Here is a 9,756-nt window from a genome sequence, read left to right on the forward strand (position 1 = left end):
GCAGCAACCCCCATTCCTGTCTTGCTATTACTTGTTGTGTCCTGTAAACAAACGTGCCAAGAAACCCGAATGCTTGGACTTCCACTGATCTGAAGGTACTGTAGGTTCACTGCTACCTTTTCATTCTAATTCTTGAACTGTCACCACATAGTGATGTCTCAGGGGCTCTTGGCTGCTGTGACAACAGTGAGGTTCAGGGACTCTCGTGGCAGGAGCTCTGTAATTCCTCGTCCTGATTCTGCGTTTAACTGACAGCTGTGTACTCTCAGAATTAAAAACAAAACAAACCATATTTTTACAGATCCTTTTGTCTAAAGAGTTTTGCGTGTTGCAAACTCATCTTTAAATGTCCATATGGGAAAGCCAAGTGGCAAATATCACCCTTCTCTGAATGTGAAAAAGGTAATGAATTTTTTGGGTGGCCTGTCTTTGCCTTACCTCCTCCTTCCTGCCTTTTGGCCATTTTTTCCCCTATTATTAGCTCATCTCTGAGAAGGCAAATGTATACGGGAGGAATAATGAAATTATTAAAGGATAATGTAACCACTGGCAAGCGTCTCTAGAAAAGCTCAAGGATGTGACCGTGAGTGCAAGAGGAGGATTGGGAAAGAAGGTGGACACTGAATGTTAGCTTTGGTTTGTATTTATTCTCTGAAAGCCATCACTCTGTACCCCCGTCACTCACCACCAGATGTCAGCACGAGCGCCTGGGTTGTTACCCAACAGTCATTCTGGAGACAAAGTTCCTGTGGCTGTTTCCCCCCGGGACTCGTGGGGAAGCTCTGGCTGATTTGGTCATTGCCGGGAGGGCAGGGCCCCAGCTTGCTCTTTGGTCCCAAGTGATGCTTGATGGCGGCTGAGGTGGGAGCATGTCTTGCCAGTGCTACCCACGTTGCCAATTCAGGGGCTGAAATCAGATGGTGTCAATGCCTCCTATATCGTACCTGGCCCACTGCACATACTTAACAAATATTTCACTTTTGATTGACTTTGAATCAGACCTGCTGTCCTCCCTTCCAAAGGCTGAATCCCACCGCTCCCCAGAAGAATCAGAATTATTTCTCTTTGGGGAAAACCCAAGTCCTCTTTCAATTAATGTTTAGAAGGAGATGAACATAGTATTATGCGGGTTATTAAGAACATACAGAGCTAAAAGCAAACGCCTCCTTAGAAGGGGCGTTCAGTGTGATTTAGCAAATAATAGCACAAGCATCGACCCACAGAAACAGGAAGAGGAGAAGGTTTAGACCAGGAAAGTACCCGGCTAAGTCTGTCGGTGTCTCCGGCGCCCACGTCAGGTATGTATTTTGTCCTTCAGGTAACTAAAGAGCATCTCCAGACCCCCCTCCAGCAGCTCAGGCAGAGGTTTGGATAAAGGGTTGTGGGAAATGTGAAGCCCTTTGTCCATGGGGTTCCAAGCGATCCTGGCCAGTCTGCACAGCAGGTAGAGCTCCTCGGGGAGGGTCTGGATGTCATTGTTGTTCAAGTTCAGCAGCTCCAGGCTCGTGAGCAGGCAGAGGGAGCGGGGGAAGGTGTGGATATTGTTACTCTCGGCAATGAAGATCTGCAGGCTGGCCAGGCACTGGATGCTCTCGGCAATGTTCTCCAGGCGGTTGGAGCCCACGTGCAGGAAGTCCAGCTCCCTGAGCGAGAACACGCAGACAGGGATGTGTGCAAAGCGGTTGTGGCTGAGGTTCAGCTTGCGCAGCCGGGAGAGGTCCGCGAGGCTGGCGGGGAGCTGGGACAGGAAGTTGTGCGACAGGCTCAGGACCTCCAGGTTCCGGCAGGCGCTCAGCTCTGCCGGCAGCTCCGTCAGGCAGTTCATGTGCACAAACAGGACCTTGAGGCTCTGGAGGAGGCTGACCTCCCGGGGCAGGGTCTTCAGGCGGTTCCCGCACAAGTTCAAGACCACCAGCCGTGTCAGCTTCCCCACCTCGGGCGGGAGGGCCCGGAGCTGGTTGTGGGACAGGTTGAGCTTCTGCACTTCTGACAGGCTCCACAGGAAGTCAGGAGCATCTGTCATGCCCTTGGTGACCAGGCTGAAACTGACGTGCCGCAGGCCCCGCTTCAGCAGACACCGCGGGTCCCTCCCCGAGAGCAGAGCATCGTCCCACGGGGAGAACTTCTGCCTCCCCCGCAGGACCCCCCGCCCCGGGAGGCCCTTGTCCTTGCAGCGGGCACCAGACTGCCTGGCCCCCATTTACCTGCCTTCCTCGTGCCCCTCTGTCGCCGCAGGTGGGGATGGGCTCCCGGCCCAGCTGCTGAAGCCCGGCAGGGAGCCGATCGGGTGATGGGAGCCGTGGCCGGTGGTGCCGCAGGGTGAGTAGGACTTGGGGGGGGGGGTCCCAGATCCCCGGCTCTCAGGGTCCCAGATGCCTGGTGTTCGGGGTCCCAGATGTCTAGCTGCGCCACCGAGAGCTGTCCGTCTTCCAGGCTGGGTTGAAGTGGCTTCTCTCGGAGCAGCCGGGCTGTAATGATACCCTTGTCCCTGAGGCTGCAGAACTGAACCTCTCGGGTCCCTCTGAACACCACGGGGCAGCTGTCACTGTCATTCTGCCCGCACTTTATTGGTCTGGTGTGTGCAAACAGGTCAAGGGGAGGCCGTGCCTGACTTTCCTGTCTCTGCTTTTCTGGGTGTCACAGCTGAGCAGGGCGATTAACCAGCCCGTCTCCGAAAAGAAGCCAAGGGGAAAAATAAAGCCAGGGTGTCTGCAGGTCTCAGGCTTATCCGGACCGTGGAGCGGAGCCGGGCTGAATGTAAGTCGCAGAATTATGTTCCCAAAGTTAAGGATTGGCAGACGTAACATACATACCGATTCAAACCGCAGTGAATCATGTCGTTGTGAAAAAGTAACAGAGGGAGCCGGGACACCTGGAATCCTCCAGGACAGGGTTTTACACGGTACTGGTCAGAGGTGATTCCTTGAGGAGAGGGTGAAGGGGTCTTGACCACACTCCCATTTTCTCCCAGAGAAGCTCTGGGGTCCTCTGTTCTACAGAGAGCTCCTGGGCTTGGTAGGGTGCTCTGTAAATGTTTGGACAGCCCTTGACTGTCCACTTAGTAAGGAAAGCACGGTGCCTATTGTCCTGGAAAGTAGTCTGGAGAGGCCTCCCTGGGTACACACCTCTCTCCATCTCTCTCACTGAACAAGTTAACTTACATCCTAAGTAGGTAGTCAGTTGTTGGTGTCATGGGCTGAACTGTGCCCCCGCTCCCAAATTTCCAACGATGAAATCCTAACTTCCAGTAACTCAGAATGTGACCGTGTTTGGAGACAAGGCCACATGAGGACACAGGAAGAAGACGGCCATCTGCAAGCCAAGGAGAGAGGCCTAAGAAGCAACCTACCTGCCAACACCTTCTCTTAGATTTGCAGCCTCCAGAATTGTGGAAAATAAATTTCTGCTGTTTAAGCTCCCCCACTGGCCAAGTCTATGGAGCTTTGTGTGGCGGCCCTGGCAAACTCACCCAGCTGGGGCACAGGCGGACACATCTGCATAGGTGAAATAATCCTAAAAATAAGTTGTGGTTAAGGGGAGAAGAGATATCGAGGTTGATGGCCCAGGTTCTCAGAAAAGGGCATATGGGCTTTGCAACGGCTGGCGTGGCCCGCAGGCCTGCGGCTTTTGCTGGCACAGCTGTGGCATAGCAGTTGGGCCTCCTGGACAGCAGTGCTGGTCCTGTGACTGTGGTCTCAGAACAGTCATCACCAAGCCAGGACCTTGAGCTGGGCTCTGGCTGGATGCCGCCCCGGGGAAGCTGCAGGCCCATCCACTGAGGTGGAGTGGCAGGAAGTGTAAGACAGTGCCAGGCCATCTCTGCCCCACTTGGCATTTGAGAGCGCTCTGACCCCTTTCAACTGATTAAGCCCCAGGCATTCCTGGACAAAAGTGGACACTCTAGACTTTTTATTTTTCTTTCTGTATGCGGGCCTCTCACTGTTGTGGCCTCTCCCGTTGCGGAGCACAGGCTCCGGACGCGCAGGCTCAGCGGCCATGGCTCACGGGCCCAGCCGCTCCACGGCATGCGGGATCCTCCCGGACCGGGGCACGAACCCGCGTCCCCTGTATCGGCAGGCGGACTCTCAACCACTGCACCACCAGGGAAGCCCACTCTAGACTTTTTTTTATGGTATATCTGAGTATACCATAGGTATTAATTGGGGAAGGGGGTGGGGGAGTAACGTGACTAAATTTGTATCCTAGGTTTTTGGAGCAGATCACACCTTATATATGTAAATTTCATGTGACAATAGAATTCTTCTGCTTCCATGAGCCTGAGAAATTATGCTAGAATATCTGAAATGTTGAGACCAGCAGGAGCTGGAGTGGTTTGAGAAAGAGTCATGGCTTTCTTCTTTGTGACAATTCTCTTTCCCCTTAATACATTCTTTCCAATAAATACTTTTTGAGCACTTATCAGTAGCCAATATTGATCGAATATTTACTATGTGAAATGCACTGCACTAGGCACTTTACATAGAAGATGAATATTAAAATTAACTCCATTTTAATATGAGGAAAAGGAAGCCAGAGAGAGGTCAAGTTGCTAATGCAAGATCAAGTTGCTTGCCCAACTTCAAGTATCTACTCAATGGCAGGACCAGAATTCAAACCCAGTTAGTCTGACTCAACAGCCCTGGCTGGAACCATAAGAAAACTCTGGGCTTAAATGTATACAGAGCTGGAATAACTGTGGCTAGGATATGGTTTTCTGTTTTCAAGTTTCTATGGAGTAGGTCTGGAGAGAACATAGGTAAAGAAATGACTCTGTAACCACATAATAGAAATAACTACATAATTAGGCATTAACCCTACTTTCTCTCCCCCAACACAACTAGGAGAAGCCAAAGTTAAAATACCATTCCCAAAGACTTTCGCATAATGGATTTAATCCCCTCCCCAAAATAGTTCAGTTCTTTTTTTTTTTTTTCCATCTTTATTGGAGTATAATTGCTTTACAATGGTGTGTTACTTTCTGCTTTATAACAAAGTGAATCAGTTATACATATACATATGTCCCCATATCTCTTCCCTCTTGCATCGCCCTCCCTCCCACCCTCCCTATCCCACCCCTCCAGGTAGTCACAAAGCACCGAGCTGATCTCCCTGTGCTATGCGGTTGCTTCCCACTAGCTATCTGTCTTACATTTGGTAGTGTATATATGTCCATGCCTCTCTCTCGCTTTGTCACAGCTTACCTTTCCCCCTCCCCATATCCTTAAGTCCATTCTCTAGTAGGTCTGTGTCTTTATTCCTGTCTTACTCCTAGGTTCTTCATGACATTATTTTTTTCTTAAATTCCATATATATGTGTTAGCATACAGTATTTGTCTTTCTCTTTCTGACTTACTTCACTCTGTATGACAGACTCTAGGTCTATCCACCTCATTACAAATAGCTCAATTTCGTTTCTTTTTATGGCTGAGTAATATTCCATTGTATATACGTGCCACATCTTCTTTATCCATTCATCCGATGATGGGCACCTAGGTTGTTTCCATGTCTGGGCTATTGTAAATAGAGCTGCAATGAACATTTTGGTACAGGACTCTTTTTGAATTGTGGTTTTCTCAGGGTCTATGCCCAGTAGTGGGATTGCTGGGCCATATGGTAGTTCTATTTGTAGTTTTTTAAGGAACCTCCATACTGTTCTCCACAGTGGCTGTATCAATTTACATTCCCACCAACAGTGCAAGAGGGTTCCCTTTTCTCCACACACTCTCCAGCATTTATTGTTTCTAGATTTTTTGATGATGGCCATTCTGACTGGTGTGAGATAATATCTCATTGTAGTTTTGATTTGCATTTCTCTAATGATTAATGATGTTGAGTATTCTTTCATGTGTTTGTTGGCAGACTGTATATCTTCTTTGGAGAAATGTCTATTTAGGTCTTCTGCCCATTTTTGGATTGGGTTGTTTGGTTTTTTGTTATTGAGCTGCATGAGCTGCTTATAAATTTTGGAGATTAATCCTTTGTCAGTTGCTTCACTTGCAAATATTTTCTCCCATTCTGAGGGTTGTCTTTTCATCTTGTTTATGGTTTCCTTTGCTGCGCAAAAGCTTTTAAGTTTCATTAGGTCTCATTTGTTTATTTTTGTTTTTATTTCCATTTCTCTAGGAGGTGGGTCAGAAAGGATCTTGCTGTGATTTATGTCATAGAGTGTTCTGCCTATGTTTTCCTCTAACAGTTTGATAGTGTCTGGCCTTACATTTAGGTCTTTAATCCATTTTGAGCTTATTTTTGTGTATGGTGTTAGGGAGTGATCTAATCTCATACTTTTACATGTACCTGTCCAGTTTTCCCAGCACCACTTATTGAAGAGGCTGTCCTTTCTCCACTGTACATTCCTGCCTCCTTTATCAAAGATAAGGTGACCATATGTGTGTGGGTGTATCTCTGGGCTTTCTATCCTGTTCCATTGATCTATCTTTCTGTTTCTGTGCCAGTACCATACTGTCTTGATTACTGTAGCTTTGTAGTATAGTCTGAAGTCAGGGAACCTGATTCCTCCAGCTCCGTTTTTCGTTCTCAAGATTGCTTTGGCTATTTGAGGCCTTTTGTGTTTCCATACAAATTGTGAAATTTTTTGTTCTAGTTCTGTAAAAAATGCCAGTGGTAGTTTGATAGGGATTGCATTGAATCTGTACATTGCTTTGGGTAGTAGAGTCATTTTCACAATGTTGATTCTTCCAATCCGAGAACATGGTATATCTCTCCATCTATTTGTATCATCTTTAATTTTTTTCATCAGTGTCTTATAATTTTCTGCATACAGGTCTTTTGTCTCCTTAGGTAGGTTTATTCCTAGATATTTTATTCTTTTTGTTGCAATGGTAAATGGGAGTGTTTTCTTGATTTCACTTTCAGATTTTTTCATCATTAGTATATAGGAATGCCAGAGATTTCTGTGCATTAATTTTGTATCCTGCTACTTTACCAAATTCATTGATTAGCTCTAGTAGTTTTCTGGTAGAATCTTTAGGATTCTTTATGTATAGTATCATGTCATCTGCAAACAGTGACAGCTTTATTTCTTCTTTTCTGATTTGGATTCCTTTTATTTCCTTTTCTTCTCTGATTGCTGTGGCTAAAACTTCCAAAACTATGTTGAATAAGAGTGGTGAGAGTGGGCAACCTTGTCTTGTTCCTGATCTTAGTGGAAATGCTTTCAGTTTTTCACCATTGAGGATGATGTTGGCTGTGGGTTTGTCATATATGGCCTTTATTATGCTGAGGAAACTTCCCTCTATGCCTACCTTCTGCAGGGTTTTTTATCATAAATGGGTGTTGAATTTTGTCGAAGGCTTTCTCTGCATCTATTGAGATGATCATATGGTTTTTCTCCTTCAATTTATTAATATGGTGTATTACGTTGACTGATTTGCGTATATTGAAGAATCCTTGCATTCCTGGAATAAACCCCACTTGATCATGATGTATGATCCGTTTAATGTGCTGTTGGATTCTCTTTGCTAGTATTTTGTTGAGGATTTTTGTATCTATGTTCATCAGTGATATTGGTCTGTAGTTTTCTTTCTTTGTGACATCCTTGTCTGGTTTTGGTATCAGGGTGATGGTGGCCTTGTAGAATGAGTTTGGGAGTGTTCCTCCCTCTGCTATATTCTGGAAGAGTTTGAGAAGGTTAGGTGTTAGCTCTTCTCTAAATGTTTGATAGAATTCGCCTGTGAAGACATCTGGTCCTGGGCTTTTGTTTGTTGGAAGATTTTTAATCACAGTTTCAATTTCAGTGCTTGTGATTGGTCTGTTCATATTTTCTATTTCTTCCTGATTCAGTCTTGGCAGGTTGTGCATTTCTAAGAATTTGTCCATTTCTTCCAGGTTGTCCATTTTATTGGCATAGAGTTTCTTGTAGTAATCTCTCATGATCTTTTGTATTTCTACAGTGTCAGTTGTTACTTCTTGTTTCTCATTTCTAATTCTATTGATTTGAGTCTTCTCCCTTTTTTTCTTGATGAGTCTGGCTAATGGTTTATCAATTTGGTTTATCTTCTCAAAGAACCAGCTTTTAATTTTATTGATCTTTGCTATCATTTCCTTCATTTCTTTTTCATTTATTTCTGATCTGATTTTTATGATTTCTTTCCTTCTGCTAACTTTGGGGTTTTTTTGTTCTTCTTTCTCTAATTGCTTTAGGTGTAAGGTTAGGTTGTTTATTCGAGATGTTTCCTGTTTCTTAAGGTAGGATTGTATTGCTATAAACTTCCCTCTTAGAACTGCTTTTGCTGCATTCCATAGATTTTGGGTCGTCGTGTCTCCATTGTCATTTGTTTCTAGGTATCTTTTGATTTCCTCTTTGATTTCTTCAGTGATCACTTCGTTATTAAGTAGTGTATTGTGTAGCCTCCATGTGTTTGTATTTTTTACAGATCTTCTCCTGTAATTGACATCTAGTCTCATAGAGTTGTGGTCAGAAAAGATACTTGATACAATTTCAATTTTCTTAAATTTACCAAGGCTTGATTTGTGACCCAAGATATGATCTATCCTGGAGAATGGTCCACGAGCACTTGAGAAGAATGTGCATTCTGTTGTTTTGGATGGAATGTCCTATAAATATCAATTAAGTCCATCTTGTTTAATGTAACATTTAAAGCTTGTGTTTCCTTATTTATTTTCCCTTTGGATGATCTGTCCATTGGTGAAAGTGGGGTGTTAAAGTCCCCTACTATGAATGTGTTACTGTCGATTTCCCCTTTTATGGCTGTTAGTATTTGCCTTATGTATTGAGGTGCTCCTATGTTGGGTGCATAAATATTTACAATTGTTATATCTTCTTCTTGGATTGATCCCTTGATCATTATGTAGTGTCCTTCTTTGTCTCTTCTAATAGTCTTTATTTTAAAGTCTATTTTGTCTGATATGAGTACTGCTACTCCAGCTTTCTTTTGGTTTCCATTTGCATGAAATATCTTTTTCCATCCCCTTACTTTCAGTCTGTATGTGTCTCTAGGTGTGAAGTGGGTCTTTTGTAGACAGCAAATATATGGGTCTTGTTTTTGTATCCATTCAGCCAATCTGTCTTTTGGTGGGAGCATTTAGTCCATTTACATTTAAGGTAATTATCGATATGTATGTTCCTATTCCCATTTTCTTAATTGTTTTGGGTTCATTATTGTAGGTCTTTTCCTTCTCTTGTGTTTCTTGCCTAGAGAAGTTCCTTTAGCATTTGTTGTAAAGCTGGTTGGGTGGTGCTGAACTCTCTCAGCTTTTGCTTGTCTGTAAAGGATTTAGTTTCTCCATCAAATCTGAATGAGATCCTTGCTGGGTAGAGTAATCTTGGTTGCAGGTTTTTCTCCTTCATCACTTTCAATATGTCCTGCCAGTCCCTTCTGGCTTGCAGAGTTTCTACTGAAAAATCAGCTGTTAACCTTATGGGGATTCCCTTGTGTGTTATTTGTTGTTTTTCCCTTGCTGCTTTTAATATGCTTTCTTTGTATTTAATTTTTGCCAGTTTGATTAATGTGTGTCTTGGCGTATTTCTCCTTGGATTTATCCTGTATGGGACTCTCTGTGCTTCCTGGACTTGATTAACTATTTCCTTTCCCATATTAGGGAAGTTTTCAACTATAATCTCTTCCAATATTTTCTCAGTCGTTTCGTTTTCTCTTCTTCTTCTGGAACCCCTATAATTTGAAAGGTGGTGCGTTTGATGTTGTCCTGGAGGTCTCTGAGACTGTCCTCAGTTCTTTTCATTCTTTTTTCTTTATTCTGCTCTGCAGTAGTTATTTC

General features: G+C 44.4%; 1 protein-coding gene across 1 annotated transcript; it reads right to left on the bottom strand.

Annotated features, from left to right (window-relative positions):
• Positions 1 to 514: 514 nt before the first annotated feature.
• On the bottom strand, positions 515 to 2,203 carry LRRC30 (leucine rich repeat containing 30). Its single transcript, XM_022551457.3, has one exon. It carries the CDS (start codon positions 2,198 to 2,200, stop codon positions 1,295 to 1,297), a length of 906 nt encoding a protein of 301 aa, XP_022407165.2. The 5' UTR covers positions 2,201 to 2,203; the 3' UTR covers positions 515 to 1,294.
• Between the last annotated feature and the right edge of the window lie 7,553 nt (positions 2,204 to 9,756).

This window comes from Delphinapterus leucas, chromosome 14 (genome assembly GCF_059928025.1).
Source record: "Delphinapterus leucas isolate spDelLeu-1000000601 "Yukka" chromosome 14, BTC_Dleu_Yukka2, whole genome shotgun sequence".
NCBI lineage: Eukaryota > Metazoa > Chordata > Mammalia > Artiodactyla > Monodontidae > Delphinapterus > Delphinapterus leucas.